The 23,222-nt window shown below is 43.4% G+C and overlaps 1 protein-coding gene across 11 annotated transcripts in view; it reads left to right on the top strand.

Moving 5' to 3' along the window:
* The window catches only part of NAV2 (neuron navigator 2), a 779,302-nt gene that overhangs the window by 662,358 nt on the left and 93,722 nt on the right, over positions 1–23,222 (top strand). The window contains exon 1 of one of the 11 annotated variants that reach the window (XM_063671088.1): positions 12,354–12,627. The exons of the other annotated variants lie outside the window; for them this stretch is intronic. Coding sequence (XP_063527158.1) covers positions 12,602–12,627 — 26 coding nt within the window. The 5' untranslated portion in view covers positions 12,354–12,601. Of the gene's footprint in view, positions 1–12,353; positions 12,628–23,222 lie in introns of those variants that run through there. 11 annotated transcript variants of the gene reach the window in all.

The raw sequence follows: 23,222 nt of genomic DNA, 5'->3' as shown, positions 1-23,222 counted from the left end.
GGCTTTCATTTAAGCCTGTGCAAGGCTTATTTCACCAGATTGCTATTTAGAAGTTCGAACAAAACACCTTTATGAATAGCGACTGTAATACCCTTAATCCGCTAAACTTCCTGACATTTTAAAGTAAGTGGATAGCTAAGAATGAAATCAGGCTTTCCCATCTCTCTAGTTTCTTCCTCTCCCCAGCCTTGCCTATGCATCTTCAGGATCAAGGTGCTGGGGTGCAAATTCTTTCTTGCTGTTAGGCCATCAAACTAGCAAAGACAAGGAAACACAATGCGCTTTCTTCAGACTCCAGGTTTTGTAATTACCTGGCCTGACCCATAGCTTTTTAAAAAAAAAAATGAGTTTTGGTGAGGTTTCTGTTTCTGATAAAAGATTGGGATTTAAAAATATTAAATGTGATTTTGTGTTTTTTTAGCACGTTTAATTTTGGAAAAAATATTGAAAATGCAGATAAGCAAACAATAGGGATAAAAGAAAAAGGTTGTAATGTTATATGACACAGAGAAATCTATCATTAACACCGTGGTGCTTTCCAGGTGTTTTTTGTTCATGTAAGCACTTAGACATTTTGTTTTTTGAAAGACCAAACATGTCTTAAATACTTGCTTGCAATGAGTCACACACTAGTCTAAATTCTTTACATGTATTGATTCATTTGGTGTTTACAACACCTCTGGGAGTAAGAACTCATTGTACAGGTGATGAAACAGACACACATCGCTTAAGCAACGTGTCCAAAGTCACACAGCTAAAAGTGACAGAGCCAGGATTTGTAGCTAGACAGTGTGACTCTATAGTCTTTAATTTTAATTACATTATACAGCCTCTAAAAAATGAGAGATGTTTTGATCGAGACCATCCTGGCTAACACGGTGAAACCCCCTCTCTACTAAAAATACAAAAAAAATTAGCTGGGTGAGGTGGCGGGCGCCTGTAGTCCCAGCTATTCGGGAGGCTGAGGCAGGAGAATGGCGTGAACCCGGGGGGCGGAGCCTGCAGTGAGCTGAGATCATGCCACTGCACTCCAGCCTGGATGACAGTGAGACTCGGTCTCAAAAAAAGAAAAAAAAAAAGAGAGATGTTTTATAATCTAATTTTGTAATTTTATAGTACAGCATGAGCATCTTTATCAGGATTCATTAACATCATTCCTAATGGTCACACACAGTATTCCATTCTATGGAGGAGCCATAATTTGATTAACTCTCTTCCTACTGGTGAATATTTAGGGTATTTCACTTCTTTTGTTCTTATAAACAAAAATGCAAAGACCATTCTTGGACCTAATGTATGCACACTAGTGTGGGCTGCCAGTAAAGCTTGTATTCTATATTTCCCTTATAATTCTGACATTTGTGTGTGCAGATGATGCCCTTGAGGCACTACAGAGGAGTATAGTCTCAAGTATCTTCTGGCAGTGGTGATGGGGCTACCCTGAACCATTCACATGCTTTTTCTATCCATACTCCATTGTTCCTGGTACGGTGTTTGGAAGAAAGTTGGCTGAAGAATGGAGTTTCTGTCTAGGTCCAGCTAGCTCCCTGCAGCTGAACCTACACGTATAGCATCAGTTTGCATTGTGCTCTGAATTGAATGAGAGCATTTATCTTTCTCTCTAAACTTCAGCAAAAATATAGAACTTGAAACTATTAGGTTGGTGCAAAAGTAATTGTGGTTTTTGCCATTACTCTTTAATTGTGAAAACTGCAATTACTTTTGCACCAACCTGATACCATGATGGTGCCTACCGATTGAATCACCCACTCATGGCTGGGCACAGTGGCTCAAGCCTGTAATCCCAGAACTTTGGGAGGGCGAGGCAGGTGGATCACCTGAATCAGGAGTTCAAGACTAGCCTGGCCAACATGGAGAAAACCAATCTTTACTAAAAATACAAAAATTAGCCTGGCACAGTGGCACACGCCTGTAATCCCAGCTACTCGGGAGGCTGAGGCAGAAGAATCACTTGAACCCGGGAGGCGGAGGTTGCAGTGAGCTGAGATTGTGCCACTGCACTCCAGCCTGGGCAACAAAGTGAGACTCTGTCTCAAAAGAAAAAAAAAAAAGGGGGTGGGGGGAGAGTGACCAGGGGATAGGGTTGTTGTCAATACACTCTTAATACTTAAACCAGTGAAGTGGCTGTCTGTAAAGTTGAGAAAATCATCCCCAATGTGCCAATTACCAGTCTCAAGGCAAAAATCCAGAGGTGATAAAGAGTAGTTTTAAGCATGGGCTTTGAAATCAGAAGCCTGGGGGCTTACCAGCAGTGTGGCCTTGGGCATCTTACTTAACCCACTGCTCCCCAGTTTCTTCATATAAACTTGGGATGATTATACCTACTGCATAGGGAATGTCAGAAGGATGAAATAAGACCAGAAAATTCAGCACAGTAAACACCATGATAAGAACTCAATAAATGGGAGCTTAAGAAAGCCCCAGAAGGACACTGATTTATGAATAAGTTGGACCTGGGTCCAGATTTTGGCTTTAGCATTTTTTGGCTATGTGACCTTGAGCAACTTACTTAACCTCTCTGAGTTGTAGATCATCTGTATATGAGAGATAATAAAATCTATCATACTGGGATATTGTGAGTTTTGATACCAACGTTGTATACAAAGTTAGTAGAGTCTCTGGCGTGCTGTTGGTTTTCAGAACCAATAGCAAAATTTGTAAGTACTTTCTGTGTGCCAGTAACTCTATTTAACTTCTCTTCTTCCATTCAAAACAGTTTTTCTCTTAGAGACTAATGGTCAAATGGAAGGAGTTTAATTCTTAACCAGTCTATAACTTTTTCAGCTAGCCTTCCCACTAGGCAAATACCTAGAATGAGTTGGGCTCTTTGCCAAACTTTTTTTTTTTCCTTTCATTGTAGACAAGACTGTGGTTCAGAGGTTGGGAAACGTTTTGTGAACCTATTTTATAGTCCCTATAAACTCAAAAGGGAAACAATGAAATACCAAAGCTAAGGTATAGAACAGGTTTTCTTACAAGAGAAACTACGACCTCATGGAGCTGTAGGAAGCGTTCTGCGGGAAAAGGTATTCACAGCATTTCATACAATGCCCGGCCCCTAGAAAGTCTGCAGTAAATTCAAGGTCTGTCCCCAGTAGGGGACAGATGGATCATGAGTCAAATTCACAAGGCAAATGAATTTTCTTTTGAGAAGGAATTCAGTGGGAGATCTAGGGGTATAGTTTTACAAAACATTCATACTTGGAAGATTCTTAGCGGACCTCTGGGGTGGCAGCCTGCTCAGTGAGCAGGAGAGTAATCTGAGAGCCACAATCAGGAAGTGATTTGGCCAAAGTCAATGTGGTGACAGATGTAGGGGCTCAGCCCCAAGCTTCTGTTCTGTTCCAGTGTTCTCTCCTCTGCCCTGCAGTGCGTCCTACAACATGAGGGCTGCATGACCGGGGCCAGTGGGAAAACTTTGGGTGCAGGAAGTGGAGTGAGATCAGAGTCCCCAACTGTTGGCTTAAGTCACAGTCTGCCTAGGGGCTGCCAGTGATGAGCACCTACAAGTTTCCTCTCCAATCCCTTCCTTCTCCCCGATTACACTTCCCCCTCCTCACCCCAGCCACCTGTCCCTCTCCCTCATTATCACCCTGTGGTAGACACACTCAAGGATATCCTTGGAGCCGGACACCCATTGGAAAAAGCCAAAGAGTAGCACTGAAACATTTTTTTTCATTCCCTATCCATCTTAATAGAGATAATAGTGCAGCTGCAAAAATAAACATTTGAACTCTCTCTGTGCCCCCACAGCACCCTTAATAAAATATAGATCCTTAAAGCCAATCATGTTCTTTTAAATCTCCTTTAATTTTCTGTTTAAAAGACCATGGCCAGGTGTATTTGGTCACGTCTGTAATATTCCAGCACTTTGGGAGGCCGAGGTGAGAGGATTGCTTGAGGCCAGGAATTCAAAACCCACCTGGGCAACAAAGCAAGACCCTGCCTCTACAAAAAAATTGTAAACATTAGCCAGGCATAGGCCAGGTGTGGTGGCTCATGCCTGTATTCCCAGCCCTTTCGGAGGCCAAGGCAGGTGGATCACCTGAGGTCAGGAGTTCAAGACCAGCCTGGACAACATGGCAAAACCCTCTCTCTACTAAAAATACAAAAATTAGCTGGGTGTGGTGGTGCACACCTGTAGTCGCAGCTACTTGGGAGGCTGAGGCAGGAGACTCACTTGAACCCGGGAGGCAGAGATTGCAGTTTGCCAAGATCACGCCACTGCACTCCAGCTTGGGTGACACAGCAAGACTTCATCTCAAAAATAAATAAATAAATAAATATAAATAAAAATAAAAATTAGAGGCATGATGGCACATGCCAGCAGTCCCAGCTACAGGGGAGGCTGAGGCGGGAGGATTGCTTGAGCCCAGGAGTTTAAAGTTTCAAGGAGCTGAGATTGTGTCAGTGCATTCCTGCTGGGCAACAGTGAAACACTGTCTCAAAAAAAGTAGTTAATTAATAAATAAAAGACTCAATTGCCACATGGATTTGCTTCTTTGGGTTTTTTCCTGTTTTACTCTAAATAACCACATTTATGATCACAACCAAATAGGCGCAATAGCCTCACTTCATACTGTTCCCTGGAATACGTGTCGAGCCTTGCCATCTGCTGCTACTCCTTATGGCCTTGGAGACAATGACACAGAAATTTTTGTGGCTGTTGTTCTTAGCCAGGGATGTGTGGGACGGGGTTTTATGGGGTAATCTAGGTTTTGCCATTTAGAAAGCTACATCTAGGGACAAGTTTCAAGATTTTCACCAAAGTTGTGAACTTTCAGCGTTGCACAGCGTTCCTATACAGGCAGCCTGAGTACAGATTTTTCTGACTTTGTGGACAATAATTTCCTTCTCTTCTTCCCTATAATATGTCCTCACAGTTTACTATTTCTTTTTTTTCTTTCATGGTATGTGTCATGGATTGCGGTTAAATGTATTTGGTTTTTATTTGACTGCTTGGTACCGCCACATACACCCAATTATAAGCTCCACAAGGGGGTAGAGAGAGACATCTTCTCTTTGGCATACCACTGTTTCCCCAGCACAATGCCTGGCACACAAAAGTCAATATCCAGCTGATATTTTAAAGAGAACAATCACTGCAAATATAGGAGGAGCGACTATAGTGTAGAATTTGGTAAATGACTGTATCTCAATTGGACCAAACCCAAAAGTATTAGAAGGAACTGAAGGACTGTGGGATAACCTGTGAATGGCCCTGGCCTACTAAGTGTCTTAGTGTCATCTGTTGGCATAGTGACCTGGAGGTGTTCACTACTCTAATGCCGTGTCACAGAAATCAAACAGGATTTGGCTCCAGTCTGTCGCTTGGCAGTTGTATGACTACGAGCAAATCATCTAAATTCTCTGAGCCTCGGTTTCTTTTTCATAACATGGGGATAATAACGCATGTTAGAACAGTTCTTAGAATTAAATGAGATGAGATGTGTAGGCAGTAAAGTTTATAAAGTTTAATTATCGTTATTGTTGGGAGTAACTTCAACCTCTTATGTCCTTTACTGGAAATGCTGCCATTTTGGAGTTGATATAGCTGATTGGCACCCTTCCAGAAAAGACATCCCTGATGTTGGACTGAGGGTGGAAAGTCTGGATTTGTGAGTTGAGGCTGAAGATGCTGGCACCCACATGGTCCTGTTCCTTAGCTGTCTTTAAGGATTTGTTAACAATCCACTGGTTTCAGATTTAGAATGGGAAGGGCATACGCATGGATAACAGATTGGATACTCTTCCTGCTGAATGAAATCTTTTGTTTAGAGATTAAGGAATATGTGTGCTTTTACATGTGAGTACTCACAAATGTGGACTCTGGACAATCTCAACAATTAACCAACAAAAGGTAACAAACTGCAGCTCTATAACATAAAATATTTGAAACTGAAAGGCAGCTCATTCTGTTTTTGTAACATAATTGGAGCACAGTATCACCACTTCACTGGAAACAGTAGGGAGGGAGGGATCCACAACCTGGGTAAATGCAAAGAGTGAAGTCCTGCTTCCCCGGACCCAGTGGAAACAGAGATTCTGCATAAGAACATGAACAGGGCTAGGCACAGTGACTCACGCCTATAATCCCAGCACCTTGGGAGGCCAAGGCAGGCAGATTGCCTGACCTCAGGAGCTTGAGACCAACTCGGCCCACATGGCGAAACCCTGTCTACTAAAATACAAAAAAAAAAAAAAAAAAAAATTAGCCAGGTGCGGTGGTGCACACCTGTAGTGCTAGCTACTCAGGAGGCTGAGGCATGAGAATCGCATGAACCTGGGAGGTGGAGGTTGCAGTGAGCTGAGATTGCGCCACTGCACTCCAGCCTAAACGACAGAGCAAGACTCTGTCTCCAAAAAATAAAAATAGAAAAGAAAAGAAAAGAAAAAGAACATTAACAGGAAGGGAGGCCCTCTTGCTTATTCTTTAGGTCCTAATTCCCAGAAAAGAATAGAGGAAGTGGAAAAGGAAAGGGGGAGATGCAGAGGCACACTGACTACTTCTCAAAGCTCTTTATTGGCACTTTTCTAGGATCAGTTGTTATTAATGGTTTGAGAGTTCTCCAGAGGATAGTCTTTCTTCTCCACTAGTGTCCCCACACCCACTTACTAAGCCTCAAACATGGTAACCACCTTTCAGCCCCTCCAGCACACCCAGCCTCTCCCTCTGGTCTCTGCACTTGATGTGTCCCCCTTCCACTCTCCAACCCCTTCGTCTGCAACACCTGGCTTTCTCCTTCTGATGGCTGGTTGGTGCCCTCTCATCTTTCATGTCGTCCTTTAAATGTCACTTCCTGGGAATGGCCTTTCCCGACCATGCTATTTAAAGTAAGTGCTTCCTGTGTGACTCTGTTTCACAGCACCCTGTTTATTTCTGTCATCACTTTCCCCGTAACATCCATAACAATTTTGCTTGTTTGTCTCCTCCATGTAAAGAGCTCTGTCAGGACTGGGGTATTTCCTTTTCCTCCGCCTTATATTCTCAGTGTCCAGTCTGGTATCTGGCAAAGATTTTGCATTGACTATTTGTTGAATGTTGTTCATTTTCTACCCCAAAGCTGCCTAGTTTCCTATAATTCTTGTTGAAAATAATAAACTCCCTAGTATTAACTGTTGTACTTCAAAATCTTTGCTAAAGACTCCCCTTCCCACTGCCTGTTGCAGATCACACCCAGTAAAATTCCACACCAGGCAATGCGATGTGTGTCACATCTTTTAATGTGTCCTGTACACACAGATCCTCTTTTAAATCTTTATGTTTTCCTTCTTGTTCATTCATCCAGGAGAGCTTTCCTTCCTCCCTCCCTCCCTTCCCTTTCTCTCTTTGTTCTGTTACTAGCAAGCAAGAAGAAAGCAACTGAATTGAGTATAATACTGATTCCCAAATTAAGGAAACAAAAAGTCAGTATAAAAGTGAAACTGCCAGGTGTGGTGGCTCACTCCTATAATCCCGGCACTTTGGGAGGCCAAGGCAGGCGGATCACTTGAGATCAGGAGTTTGAGACCAGCCTGGCCAACATGACGAAACTCAGTCTCTGCTAAAAATACAAAAATTAGCCAGGAATGGTGGTGCATGCCTGTAGTCCCTGCTGTTGGGGAGGCTGAGGCATGAGAATCGCTTGAACCCGGGAGGTGGAGGTTGCAGTGAGCTGAGATTGGCCCACTGCACTCCAGCCTGGGCAACAGAGTGAGATTCCATCTAAAAAAAAAAAAAAAAAGGTGAAACTAAAGTGGTATTACAAAACTCAGAAGCAGCTGCCCTTAACCCGGGCTTTATGGACAGGGTTCAGGGGATCAGTGAGTCCCTGGAAATTTTGTGTAAAATATTGTTTGTATATCTTTTTTCTTATGGAGAGACAGGCCCCTAAGTGGGTCTGTGACCAAATAAAACCATTGAACTAAAGTCCTTGGAAGTACTACACAGTCCCCAGGAGACTGCATGGAATAATCAGTTCCATTTTGTCCTCCTGTGCTTGGTTGATCCAGGACCACATCAGCAGTGATCTAGGCACTGGGAGGATATGGCTCAGAACAAAGGCAAACAGTACACCTGTGCTCGAGGAGCTCCCTGTGTTGAGGGAAAGACAGACTGTTGAAAGACAATGTGTTGACTGGTTGACGCCATGAAGAAAGTCATATGGCGGAATGTAATTGGGCCAGGGTCTAAGAGGAAATCCCTGAGGAGGTGCCATTCCAACCAACGTCTGACCCATGAGAAGTGGGCCGCCAGTGGGAGACATGAGGGGGAGCATTCCAGAAAGGAGGCACAGTGGGAGGGCCTAGGAAGTGGATGAGAAGTAGGCCACCAGGGGGAGACATGGGGAGGAGCATTCCAGAAAGGAGGCACAGTGCGAGGGCCTAGGAAGTGGGAAGAAGCTTGGTGCATTTGTGGGTCCTGTCTTTGGACGTAATGACGAGGAGAAGCCAGATCACATCAGGGCTTCTAGGCCAAGGGAACAAATTTGAATTTTATTCTAAGTTCCCTGGGAAGCTATCAGTGGGCTTTAAGCAGGAATGTGACAGAATCTGCTGTAGACTGGAGAAAGATTGCTGTCACTGGGGTGTGCAGGGTGGAGCCTAGCAGGGCAGGAGGAAAGGCTGAGCGACCCGGGAGGTGGCTGTTGCAGGAAAGAGATGATGGCAGCTTGGTCCAAGGTTATCTTACTGCAGATGTTCGGTAGTGATTGGGTTCAAGGTATATTTGGGGGCTCCAGGCAAAAGGACTTCTTAATGGATTACATCGGAGGCAAGAAGGAAGGAGAGAATTAGGACTGTTAATGTAGAGTCATACTTTGAGATATGGAAGACTTTGGGAGTGGGGGTGCAGACACATTGGAAGTTGGGAGCGATAGTTTTGAGTAAGGTAAATTTGATTTCAGATGTGTTGGGTACACAAAGGGGCCAGGCTAGAGATTACAGACTTTAGAGTTGTCTGCCTGCACCTAGTATTTGAAGCCATGGATGAGATCACCCAGGAAAAGAAGTTAGTTAGAAGTGGTAGTTATAACTTAGTTAGAAGTTAGTGAGAAGTTATAGTTAGAGAAGAGGAGGGGTCCAGGGATGGAGGCCCTGGAGTTTTGGAGAGGTGAAGAGGAGGGTGAGCCTAGGAGATTGAGAAGCACAGTTAGGGAGGTAGGAACCAGGTGCAGATGACAGTATGGAAACCCAGGATGAGGCCCACTCAAGAAGGGAGAATCTGTCGATGCTACCTGCTGCTGAAAACTCAAGTAGGGTAAGGACAGAGAGTTGACCATTGGCTTTGGCAAGGAGGAAGCCATTGATGTTCTCAGGGAAAACAGAGTGGTCTCAGTGGGGTAGTGGGAACAAACATCTTGCCTGGTGGGTTGAAGGATCACGGAACATGAGAAGTACATGGAACAACTCAAAGTACTCCTTTGAGGTGTTTTCCTGTAATATGGAGCAGAGACTGGCATGATTGTGGAGGAGAATATGGGCATGAGGTAAAAAAAAAAAAAAAAAAGTTTTTGTTTTATTTGAAGAGATCAGTAATATATTTTTCAGCCTGCAGGGAAAAGCCAGGAAAGAGGGTTGAATATGTTGGAAGAAAAGGAGCAAAGTGTCTTCACTAGCATTGTTTTCATAAAATACTCATTAGAAATAAGTGAACATCTTTTTAGATTCATCTTTGTGGTTTTCTGTTTTGTCTAATTATGTACTGTATTCCAAAAATAAAGTTTTCTTCTACTCTTTGATACCTGAGTAGAGTTCATCAACTACATCTTGGTTTTATAGATGGCTCTGTGAGTAACCTGGAAACCTTAACATCACTGATAACATTGTTTCTGTGGAGAAAAGTGTTATGAGTTCTGGGAGCCCTTTGGAATTTGGCCTGTTTAGAAGCAAGGGTCAAAAATGACAGAGCAATCCTGGATCTTTGAAAAGCGCCAAAGGGCATCTGCCCTCATGGAGTTGGTTTACTTTCCTTTTTCCTCTCCCATTGCCTGGGTCTCCCTTATCCCTGCTAATTATTATCTTTCAAACCATGAGAAAACCCTGACTCTATTAGAACCTGTAGCTGCAAATAATTCAGAGCCTTTCACATGAAAGGTGTGATTCTTTTAACCACAGAAAGAAAACTAAGACCTCTTTAAAGCACTGTCTCCTACAATAAACTTGCCCCTGTAAAAATCATGTATAATCAAAATGATATGTTTAGTGTTGTACATTTACGTGAACTTTTATAAAAAGAAGAAACTCCATCTATTAACCGTCCAATGTATCCTCCCTCCCTCAGAGTAAAAGACAAGCTGCTTACGCTGACTTGCAGGGCCCCACTCAGGCACTCTCCTCTCTCCCTGTACCCTTGGACTCTGTGGTCCTGACCCCTTCCTCACCCCACTTTGGTTCACCACTCACTGCTCCAGCCACTCATTCTTGGAATGCATTGCAAGTCGTATACTATACAGGGCCTTTGCACTGACCATTTCCTCTCTTGAAAGTCGCTTATCCCCAGGTATTCAGATACCCAACTCCCATACTTCTTTTAGATTTGTAATAAAAACCATGCCCTCAGCAGACCTGCCATAGCCACCCCATGTAAAATTTCCCACACCCCCCCTTGACAAATCACATCTTCTTCTTTGCAATACATTGTTCTCCTGAGCATTTATTGCTAATGTACTGTAAAATTTACATTTTGTCTCATTTATTTTATAGTTCTACCACTGAAGCTAAGTTCCATTAGAGTTGAGATTTTTGGTCTATTTTGTTGACTGCTTGTATCTTCAGCACTTAGAACAGCACTTGCCACATTGCACATTGCAGATGCTGTTAGTTGATGAATGAATAAATGAATAGATCAACATTTCCTAGCTTACCTTGATGACAAATCAGAATGTTTACCTATTATATTTGCCTAGAGCAAGGAAACAATGGAAACTTTTTAGAGTGTGTGTGTGCATCTGTGCCCATGTGCCTATGTGTCTCCATACACCATCCCATTCCCAAGTTAACTCGGATGTTGGACAGAAGTAGTATTGTAAAGATACAGTATCATAAAGATACAGTCAGTTCCAGGGACAGCATAGAAGGTAAGGGGTGGTTTGAAGCATCCTTGTCAGCCAGAGCTTGGGTCTATCCCCACTTGTCTTAATAAATCTGGACACTACCCCTTCCCTCAAACTCACCCACTGCTCACCCCCACCTCTGCTTCCCACTCCCCAGGGCAGATGCCTCAGCAGTATTTCAAGTCGACGAGGGCCCTGAAGGATGAGATGTGAATGATTAACTTTGGCTGGGACTCCTTCAAGATTACAGTCTTTTTTTCATTCACCTGGGAATCACCACCAGACCCTCCTCTCCTCTTTGAGCAGATCTTTTATTCCCTCCCTTTTCAGTGGGGGAGGAATGGCTCTTCATTCCATTTTGAAAGCTTCTGTTTGCTGAGCAAACGCTGACCACACAGAGACCTCGCTTGGAGCCAGTTACTGCTTCCTTCCCTAACCATCCCCCAGGGCCACAACCCCCACTCCCTGCTTCCACTGGAGAGGCCACCCTGGCCAGGGGGAGAGCCTTTCTTGGGGAAAGTCTTTGAAAGCTGCCAGGAACCAACTGGTAGGATTTTTGGAGAGGGAGTCAGGGTTTTGGAGAACATCTTAATCCTTCGTTTTCAAATAAAGCTTGTGGCTGTAACATAAGTTTGCTTTTGAGTTCTCAGTAGTAATACAGTTGTTCATTGTTCATAGCATCTGTTTACATAGTTCTTTCTGAGTGCCTTGATTACAGGTTTTAATAGGGATTAGTCGGTGCAACCCCTTCCCATCCCAGAGCTGGGACTCTCTCCCACCCACCTCCCCTTCCAGCCTCTGTACCATAATGTTTAATGTAGCCATGCCTAGACTGAGATTCTTTTTCTTTTGAAATAAGTAGCCTGCGGAATTAATGCATATTTTTGTTGGCACTGCATCAAAATTGACATCACCGGAAATAATGTATGTGTGTCATTGTTAACTGTACAAACAGGTATCATTTCCTTTTTAGGTTCAGAAATTCTTTCTGTAGGCTAATCATTTTAATCAAATGCTTTGCCTTCAGACGTCAATAGAATGAGCTAAGAAATGTTATAGTCAATGATTTTTACATCATTAAAAGTAGCACTTAGGGCTGGAAAGACTTTCTGCAACGTTTTTGTGCAGTCTGTGAGGATTTAAAGTAGTTTTTCACTCTTAGATTTTCTTCAATTTGACCTGCTGTTGCAAACTCCCCTGGGACCACATGGGGGCCCTTCCATTCAGTGCTTTACGGTAATGGTTTCAGAGTTTGGTGTTAGCTTTTGCTTTGCTGAAACTTTTCACAGCTGACTTGATACCAGCACTGAGGCCTGACCTGTCGATCCTTCAGCACTTCAGAGGTTAATTTTGTTGGGGGATCGGATTTCTTCCCTGGCCTGGGGAATGGTGATCCCTGCTAGCTAGTCCTTTAGTTACAGAGTTGCTGGGTGCCTGGGATTCCCTGGCCCAGTGTGGGCTGGCTCAGCTGGCTAAAGGACTTGCCATCCCGTGAGATTCATTCAGCTTCTTTGTCCGCTGTTCTCCAAGGGCCGCAATGTAGTGAAATGCTCTGGCCTAGGAACCTTACAAGGTAGGACGATTTTCTAAAATTTCTGGGGCCAGGGGGCGGGTGTGGTGCATGTACTGCCTTGTCTTCCTTGGCTGGTATTGAAAAGCCTGGTGGAGCAGCCTGTGGTGCAGCTGCCTAAATCACCGTGAGCTATGTGGTGATGTGTGAGTGGGGGCGGGGGGCAAGGTTGCTGGTCAAGAAATTTGCCTCTTCTCCTCTTTCGCCCCCATTCATTCTAACCTTGATGGTTTCAGAGGAAACTGGGGCATTACCCAAATGTCCTGGGTCCACCTAGACATTTGGGTAATGTCAATATTTTCCAAACCGTCTTATCAAATTAGGCTACTGAGCCTGAAAATCTGGGTGTTTATCACCTAGCTGTCTTAAGTCGTTATTCCAGACTTTTCAGCTGGTGAGGGCAGTACAGAGGGGTGAGCCGGAAAAAGGCAGTGTGGCCCCAGGCAAGGGCTGCTTGTGGTTCGGAGGGCCCTGATTAAAAAGACTTGCAGTTGGAGGTTTTGTTTGGAATTTAAGGATCCTGGTGAACTTGTGGTTGTGTTTATACAGCAAATTACTGGGGGTGTGTGTGTGTGTGTGTGTAAACTAGGCTCCAGGAGAGATGGCATGGGAGGTTTAAGCATAAGGACTTTTCTTGCTACCTTATGACCTATAGAGCTGCCCAGGGAAGCACATTTCTGTTTTTAAGCCAGACAAGGGGAGAAGAAAACAATGTTCATGACCACCTACCACATGCCAAGCATCTAGCAGACATTGTGTCATTCAGTTTCATCGCAAAGCCAGGGAGATTACATTCAATTTTGAAAATCAGCAGTGGGAACCAAGAGAGGTTAAGTAACTTGATTAAGGTCACACAGCTGATAAGAGGCAAAGCTGGGACTGGAACCCAGGTTCACTCTACCACCATGCCTTCCTGGGTGGGCTTGGCATCTGAGCTCGGAATGGTTTTACCTGTTAATTTTAAATGTGGCTTCAGCTGGATGAAGGGCAGACTTTGTTGTGGAGGACTCACCGAAATACACAGGATGCTAGCAGCACAGCCTGCCTGGGCATCTCGGATTCAGCTTGTTTCTGGAAGGAAGAGGGCTGTGTATTAAGAAGTAGCCCTGCTTTGGCAGTAGGACCTAGCTGGGAGTTCTGTGATCTTGAGGCTTCGGGGCTGCTGGATGGATCAGGCTGGAGCTTTAGTTTGTACCTGGTTCAGGAGGACTTGATCCCAAGTGAAGGTCAAATCAGGAAAGGCCAGTGACCTTGGAGCTGGCCTTGGGATGCTGAGGCTGTGCCCTGGAACTCTGGGTCTGCTTCTTAAGACACTGAACGTATGGAGTCTTGGAGGGAGAAGATCTACACCCAGCATATTAATGCTGACCGAAGCTATTGGCACTAGCTGTTCACATGTGTGCTGGAGGTACCTAATAAGCTAAAGCTGACCTTCTCTTGGGCTGTAGAAATCTTGACCTGAGGTCCCTTCCCTTTCCTCTTACCCCAAGAAAGAGAGAGCTTAAGGGCAAGTCCTTGACAAACTGCAAAATGAGGCCAGCCTGTTTTTGGGAGATAGCCGCCTCTCTTGGCTGCCCTGGGGCAACTGTGGTTCTGTTTTGTGCATTCAGGTTCCTACATCCCTAAGATATATTGGGAGCTTAGTGGAGGGTTGGAGGGAGGGAGACTATGGGGGTATTGAACTCCCGTCCCATTCTACTTAGTTTTAAGACAGCTGGCCAATGCCATGTCTGGGATTTGTCCCCCATCCCCTTTCCTTTAATTTCTTTGAGACATTTTTAAAGTAACTTGATTGCATTAAAGTGTCCTGCGTATTTTGAATAACAGTTGGAAGTTGAGTTCTTATATGACCATGATCTATTTAAATGCATCTTTACCTCTGTTCTTAACATTGAGTCAATGTGATTTTAAAAAGCTTGGGCTTCAGAATTAGGCAGATCTGGGTTCAAATCCAGCTCTGTTTGTTAGCCCTGGCACCTTGGGCAGGTCACGTAGCCTCTCTAAACTTCAGTTTCCACATCTATCCAAAGGGGCATTAGTAGTTTTTGCCTGATAAGAAAGTGGAGAGGTGTTTATGGGATGGTGCTTAGCATGGTACCCGGAACCTATTATTAAAATTTTTCACCTTGCATAAATGTTTACTGTTATTTTCATTTGCTATAATATGCTGAATTCTGTTGATGTTTAGGGGAAATATATCTTCTGGTAAACAAAAAACTATGATGAGTTTGTTGATATCCTTGGCAAAAGCCAGCCAGCAGCAGCCCAAGGGTAAGCAGCCCTCTCCGGAGGAGCCTTGAAGGAGAGAGGGCTTTGTGTAGCTGAGGTCAGCAGACACACTGGTGCCTAGTGTAACAATGAGGGTCTAAGGCATCCGGACCAAAGCTCCGGGCTTTCTAACCCGACCAAGCTCCTGAAGCCAAAGGGAAAAATTTCATGCTTACTCAGGGGACCACCTACTTGTCAAGGAATGAGTTACCAAAATGGGACAAAGGTGCTGTGGGGTGAAACTCAAGCCTGATGGCTGCTAAATCCCCTTGGAGCCCTTTTTATGGGGTTTGTGTTTTCCTCTCTCCACCTCAAATCACTGGCCTTGCACCTGGCACCGTCTGTAGAAGTTGCTTCTCCCCTAGCACACTATCCATTTATGGCAGTAAGAAGCGAGGTCTTACACTAGAACTTAATCATCTATTTGAGAATGTAGGCCTGCATCTCCTTCCTGCAGTCCTTGCAGCTTCCCTGGATCCTGTACTGCAACTGACATGCATGGATTGTCTCCCATATACATGGAGAGCTGTACTTAGGCTACCTGATTTGGTCCCAACAAAATGATTATGATAACTGGATGTTATTAGCACAGTGCAACCAGGAGGTAAAGGTGCCCTGATAAGGAGATGGCAGAGCCAGAGTTCAAACACAGACCTATTTTAATTTTTTCTGCAGAGCTGTGGTCCCTCCATTTGGAGCCTCCTGGGATTAGCGGTACTAGATGAGACTAAATTTGCTGGGGTTAGTGACTACATTCTGTCCTTGCATTAATTCAAGCTTAGGCTCTGTATCATTTTGCACCAGAACTGCAAACTATGTAAGCTGGTCCCAGAGCTGGAATCCAGAGAGAGGTGGCTTACTTATAGTTTTTTTTTTTATTTATTTTTTATTTTTATTTTTTTTGAGACAGAGTCTCACTCTGTCACCCAGGCTGGAGTTCAGTGGTGCAATCTCGTCTCACTGCAAGCTCTGCCTCCCAGGTTCACGCCATTCTCCTGTCTCAGCCTCCCAAGTAACTAGGACTACAGGTGCCCACCACCACATCCGGCTAATTTTTTGTATTTTTAGTAGAGACGGGGTTTCACCATGTTAGCCAGGATGGTCTTGATCTCCTGACCTCGTGATCCGCCCGCCTCGGCCTCCCAAAGTGCCAGGATTACAGGCGTGAGCCATTGTGCCTGGCCAGCTTGCTTATAGTTTTAATTCAAGTAACTGTATCTTCTTTGGTGTGGGAAACTTTGAAGTCCTTCAAAGTCTAATGAACACATGATGAGTGTTCATTAAAATGTGTAAAATGAATAAATAAATGGGATGGTTGAACACTCATGTATCTGTGTTTAAATCTCAGCCTCAACATTTCTTAGTTGTATGACCCATTGGACTATTTCTCCAATCCTCAATTGCCTCATCTGTAAAATGGGTATAGTGTTAATATTTATCTAATGGTACCTGGGAGAACACATGTTACATAAAAACAGAGCCTGACACATAGCAAGCCATTAATAAGTGTTGGTGATTATTTTTATCAGAGTTTGGAGGATTAACTGAAATAATTTATGTAGTGGAGTTAACACAGGGGCTGACAACTGTAAATGTCGATTAAAGTTGGCTATTATTATCCTTTCCACATAGACTACAAAAGGTAGGACTCTGCAGGAGCCCTGCTTCATTCTTTGAAGGTGGATTTTCTTAATAGGCCCCAGCAATAGTTAAAGGAGATGATGCTCCCAAGAAAACCTCCTGGGGAGGAAATAGTTAACATACCTGTTTGGTGGGAAATGTAGGTAGCCAAACCCTTTCTCTTCCCCAGGGGTTACTACTAAGCCTACAGTTAGGCTTGCTCACTCATCCACACCAAAGGATCTCATTCCGCTCGGGCCCTGGGGTTTCACGGGAACAATTGCCTTGAACAATAGCCAGAAAACGAGTTCCACCAGTCTGAACTTTTTTGCAACTGAATGCAGCTGTCTGGCATGGACCAGCCCTGTAAATGGGCTCTGCCTTGATTCTGGAGCAGAACTGGAAAATTGAGCAGGTAAGTCCTGGATGCAGCTGGTCACAGCTGCGCAGTGTGAGCTTAGTAACCTGGAAAGAGGTAGACAGAGGGGCGGGGGCTGGCCCAGACTGTTTCCAAGGTCAGTAAGGGCCTCCTGGAAGCAGACCCAGCCTTTGGAGTTTGGGGAGGATTAGGATCCTTGCTTTGTGAAGACTGCTTTTCAGAACCGTAGTTAGAGAACCTCATCTCTGCTCACCGGCTGTGGTTTTATTAGTAAGTAGAGAGGAACTAATATATATCTACAATCTGATTTTTTTACAGCTTCATTTAGCATGTCTTTCCCTTGAATAAACAACATTATCTCACAGGGAGTTCATTTGAAAGGTGTAATGATCCTCCCTCCAGATCCTTCAATAACTCCTCCTCCCAGAGTCTTTTGCTGAAAGCAAGGGTGTGTATATCCTAGTGGAAAAATCTGTTTCATCATCCCTGGAACCTTGGGATTCTATTTTGCTTTTTTGCTTCATGAGAGATGAAATTGTAAATATCATATCACATTAATTTAGGACCATTACAGATTCTTGCTCCTTTTAGATACCTCTCTGGAAAAGCTTGATATTAAAAATTTGTCTATATTAAATATAGTTTCTCAGGGGTCCCAGTGAAGTCTGGTTTACTTTCTCAGTTCTGTGGAATTCTCACTCCTCACAACAGTGGAGCAAAATAGGTGTGTGAAGCCGAAATAATTTATGCTTCTTTCACCTGCATTTTTTCATAGCAAATCGCTTGTCTTGGGGTTGTTAAAATTGTGCTTTAAGCCCCCTCTGAGTGGCATTTGGATTCCTGACACGGTGATGTCAGCATCCCTTCTAAGACTGAAACTGGATCTCCTGGTTTAATGGGCCCTTCCATGTTTGAATGGATTTTCTGGTCACTTTTGTAGAGGCTTTTCCCTTCACATCTGTATTTCTCCAAGAGGTAGTAGAGAAACAGCTGAGGCTGAGGCTGTGAGAGCCTTGATTCTGGTTAAAATGCTACATGTTGGCCAAAATCGTGTCGGTTCTTGATACACTTGGTGGCTGCTGGTAGATGGAGGTTCCTTTTGATTAAGCTAGTTAACAGATTTCAAAGCTGATCTGTATGTACTATAGCTGTGCACTACAATCTATAAAACACTGCCATCTTTCAGATGAGCTGGAAGGCTGCTTGCAGTCATTCTGCGGTGGTTTGAATCTCATCCTTCTGATGAGCTCTGCATCCTAAGCCTCCTTTCCATCCAGGGGAAAATAGGAGTGGAATAATATAAATAATGTGCCTACTACAGTGCCTGGCATGTTTGGTAACGCTGTCGATGGTGGCTTTAAGTATTAGGCAAGATTGCATCCTCTTTCTTTGGATAAATAGCATGGTCTGGTTCAGACACTCTATTGTGAGTTGAGTTGTAATGCCTCTATACCAGAGTTTGCAAACTCAAATTGCAGGACCAAGCAGGTAGCACATGTGAACTGAAAGGCTCCCATGGGGATTGTATCAAATGAGAGAACATACTTCTGTCTAAAAAGGGCCACTAACTCAGGGCTACCTAAAAATAATAATCTGACAGGTGAAATCAGCAATGAAAAAGCCCAGACATTAGAAAATGGAGTTACCCGTTTGGCAGCTTTTACTGAACGAGGGGAGACCATTCAGTGTGGAGATGGTCCAGTGTGCCCACTTGCCTTTGTACCAACTTTTCTCTGAGCATAAATGTAAAGGATGTCCATTGGAAAGGAACCTTTGGGATGGCTTAGTCCAGCTACTCCATTATAAAGAAGAGAAGACTGGGGTCTGGAGAGGATGTGTCTTGTCTGAACCCTCACGGGTGGTAGTTCTGTGAAAGCCTGGAGCAAAGGCTTGGCTCTCTATGCTCCTGGCTCTTGCCGTGTCCATGCCTTGAAGAAGAAAGCAGCATAGCTAAAAGCGTTGGTGGGCCTGGGCTTTGGAACGCTGCCAGAATAGCTCTTTGTGCTCCAACTTGGCTGGTGGCTTTAGGAGATATGGGAGGCTATAGAAATGATGTTTGGAACCAGTATTGTTTCCACTTGGTGCCCTTTGCTCATCTCCCTATTTTATGTTTTCATTTGTGTCTAAGCTGTGTTCTTGTCTGTTATGTCTACTGGATTTATGGTCAAGGCAGGGAAAACTCTGAATTCTCACTGTATCCCCACCGCCTTGCACAGTGCCTGGCACACAGGGGCAGTGGCTCAATAGATGAGATGAATAAGTGAATTCAAAGTCCTTGGTTAAGGGTCTAAAAATATTGAGTTTATGAGAAGAAACATAGAAAATGTTTCATGAAATTCCTTCCACCTATACATTGGCCAAAAATAAGTGAAGGTTATTTTAAAATCTGATCACTTATAACTCCAGTTATGTTCTTATCTGACTTGACAAATGTAGGACATTTCATTAGCAGAGAAAAAGGTACATGGCTGTGATCTGGCTAGGAAATAATGCTTTTGTGTTGATTGTTCTAATGAATCAATGGAAGTATCTTCTAGCCATTTCTCTGGATGTTTCAGCCAAAGAAGTCAGGCATATCTGTGATAGGCTGTCCTAAAATTATTAAAAAACCAAAAAGATAGGGAAACCAGCCAAGCTCTGTGTCCATATTCCTGTTAGTTTCCAGGAGGAGGCCCTGGGGTTGTTTTGCTTATTTCCCAAGGTTGTCAAACACGATGCTATCTCCACCAACATTTTCAGAGCAATTTTGGAGCTGCTTTGAGAGTTTTATGGTGTAGAGTGAAGGTGAACTGGAGTAACAAAAACTGGTGAGGAGAGAAGATGCCATCGTGGGTTCATTTATTCTTCTAGTCATTCATATAAAAATCATTGATTCATTCAAAAGATGAAATCTGCTTTAATACTTTAAAAAATATCTTATTTTTAAGAGTGCTTTTGTGCCCAAAAATAACTTCTTAGAGTTAACTAGGATTTAATATTTAATCGAAGTTTTAGGTTTTTATCTAGATTTTCTTACAAATCACATCTATAAAACTAGTATTTTATTCATAAATTAAGATCATTTTCACTTATTGTCAATTAGTACTTTATTAATTCAGGCAACAGATTACACTTACCTACAAAATTAGTGCTGTTTGAAAGCTTGGATAATTAAATTTTCTTAAATATTTTAGACTGCATTCATAAATTTAATATACCTGGTTTCCTTAAGCTCTTCAGATGTCTGACAGGGTAGATTTACCAGCCAAACAAGCAAAATCTTTCTAAGCACTTAAGCAACTCTTGCAAATCAAATAAATTATATTTACAAATGTCATAAATTATTTTCATAAACATTTCAATTCTTTTTACAACCGTAATCTGATTCTTAAACATTTCAGCTTAAAAGTCTCAAGTAAAAAATCAAGTCATTTAAAATTGAAATCACAAGACTGTTTTGTCAGATCCTGTTATATGTTGTGTATTCTTTTAAATGTTATAAATACATAATGATTAACCCAATGATCACAAAGCCTTAATCTTAATATTATGATTTACTTCATCATTCTTTTTCATCTTTTTAAACCTTTCCCAGATTTAAAATCACACACTCTGAAATAAGGGTAGTCAGTTAATCATCTCAGGTGGGCTCAGCGCCATCATATGGTTTTTCTCCGACCATTTCAGGACCAGGACACAGGAATGGTCCAGTCCTCTTCCAGGAATGATGGTTCCAGAATCATAGCTGAGTACACTGTAGTTCTTTCTGCTGTGTTATCAAGGTCCCCAAGCCACTTCTCTGGAATTTCATTTCACCACATAGTAAACACGAATTCTCTAGGTTCCTTTCAAGTTGCTATCTTAATCAGTTTTTGTAACTGCTTTCAACATTTATTGCCTGATTTGGGTCAGTGGACTTTTGTGCCTCATCCCAGGTTGTACCTAATTTCCTTTGTCACTTGATTAGATTCAACCAGTGTCCTTACTGCCTGAGTGAATTCTGCATGCTTTCCACATTTTTCCCATCTGACTCTCAGCCACGTGTCTGGAGTTATTTTACAAACAAATTACGCTTCCCCATTAGTTAGCATGAGTATGCCAAGTGACAAAAAGCAAAAGAAAGGAATTTACTATTTCTCATGGCTGGATCTCCCAGGGCTGCTTCTGGCTTTCCGTATGGCTGGATATGGGCGCTCAAGCGATGTCAAAGGCACACTTCCATCCCTCTCAGCTCTGCTTCCCACTGTGCCAGCTTCCTTCTCAGGGAAGTGAGAATCAAGTAGCCACTGGCAGCTCTAGGCTCTATTGCATTTTTCTTCATTTTTGCTTTTTGTGTGTGTGTGTGTGTGTGCTTCATTCTTCTCAGCGTTTCCTGTGTAGTCACATAAGTTTGGGGAATGCTCCTTTAGGCAAAGTTATAGTGATCTTTACTGGACTTCACAGCTGTTAAAATGTTGATGTACTGTTTACAAGTGTGAATCTCCAAGAAGGCAGGAGATTCCACATTCCCTTCTTAGGGCAACATTCTTATCACAGAGCATCTGGTGGAACTGGTTTTCCTCAGAATACATCTGCAAACTCACTGAACTAATCTTGGTGGCTCATGATCATTTGTACCCTGAATGAGAAAAGGACAAGTTAGAACTAAGTGACTTTACGTCAAGATGAACTTGCCAGTATCCCAGAGATCCAGAAGCAAAGGAGACATGGCTGGTTTTCCAGCTGCAGGGGCAGCTTTGGTTTCTGGCCACAGACAGCTCTGGCAAATATCGAGGCTGCCCTTGCTCATTGTGGCCTTCCCTCGTGTCACTGCCCTTCATCCTTGTCATAAGTATCCCCCACTCCCACCCATGGATTAGATCCCTGGCTTCCCCTCTTCTGGGTGGCTCAGTTACAAAGGCTTCCTGTGAACTCAGGGTAAGCACCTAGTGCTCCAGGCACTGATATGGGAAGAATCCTGTGTATCAAGGGCCACATGCCCCTCCGGAATATTATCTTGGTGTTGAAAGGACACGGGGGAAGAACGGTTACAATTTCAAAGCACACAGTCTGGGACTTGGATTCATGAGCATCTGTTACAACTGCTGTCCTTCCTCCCTGCCAGCCACGATCCTCTCCCACCATTCCCCTTTCTTCTTCATCAAATTATGAGAAATTTTAGATACATTAAACTCCTAACCCCAAAGAGCAGATGCAAGAAAAGACACATGGGATTTTCTTTTAATCACTAGAACAAATTTGAGTCATTTTCCATCTGTGATGCCATGCTTTCCCAATCAGATCCTCCTGTGGTTACCAGCCTAGGTGAAACAGGCACAGAAGCTGTGACTCTGCAAAGAATCATTGGGCAGGGAGCTGGGCTTAGAATCCACTACTGGTGGCAAGTTTGCACCAGAAACTTGCTCTGTCTTGCCTCTGCACATTGAGTTCGTCAGGAGGTATTTAAGGAGCACAGACTGTGTCTTTGGAGATGGAAGGCACGTGGTCCACCGAATGAACTTGACATTGCTGCAGCATTGTCCCTCAGTCCTCATGGCCTCAGTTTCTTCATTATGAAACACCCTTAAGAGTGACTAGGAGAATATGTGCAAATGTTGAATAGTTTGGCATGTGGCACAGGCTCAGTGAACAGCCGTTGTTGCTACAGAAGGCAGCATGACACAAACTAGAAGGAGCATATTCTGCAATTAGACATTTGCTTTTTAAACCCAGTTCCAACACTGAATGACATCGGTCAGTGTACTTATTCTTTCAGCCTCTATTTCTTCTTTTGTAAAATGGGCAGGATGATACCTACCTTGCAGGTATGATATGAGGACTGGAGAAATATATAACAATATATTTAAAGTACCCAGCACAATGCTTGATCATGATAAGCACTTAGTTGTTATCGCTAAGCAGGCCCCTGCATATATTTGGAAGATAGGACAGCCCTTTGTATAGAGAATAGCTGGAAAACTGTAAGAGTGTATAGAAGCAAATAGAAATGTGTGACACTATGTAGGAATTCAAAGTAGATGATGTGGGTGGGCTGGAGTATTTGAAGAAAGCCTTAAAGGAAGAATTTGGAACAGGATGGAAGGCTGGGCACAAGAAGTAGAATTACAGGAGTGAAGGGTGCAGAGTTCCAGAGCTGCTGGACCTTTGTGGATTCATTCACGATAAGCCCCTTTTGAGCCCTCGCTCTCCCTGCCTCACCCTCCCACCTTAGGACCACCCTCACATTCCCCTGCATTTCTGTGCGATGTTCCAGGTTGGGTTTTGGAAGCCAAATAGTGTTGAAGGAGAAGGTGATGAAAACCGGTTTTTAGTAAGCCGTTGTCTTCCTGCCTGATCAGCAGAGCTCAAGATG

The sequence above is a fragment of the Pongo pygmaeus genome, chromosome 9, assembly GCF_028885625.2.
Source record: "Pongo pygmaeus isolate AG05252 chromosome 9, NHGRI_mPonPyg2-v2.0_pri, whole genome shotgun sequence".
Lineage (NCBI taxonomy): Eukaryota > Metazoa > Chordata > Mammalia > Primates > Hominidae > Pongo > Pongo pygmaeus.
Note: the sequence above shows the minus strand (reverse complement) of the source record. Positions and strands in the feature narration are given on the sequence as shown.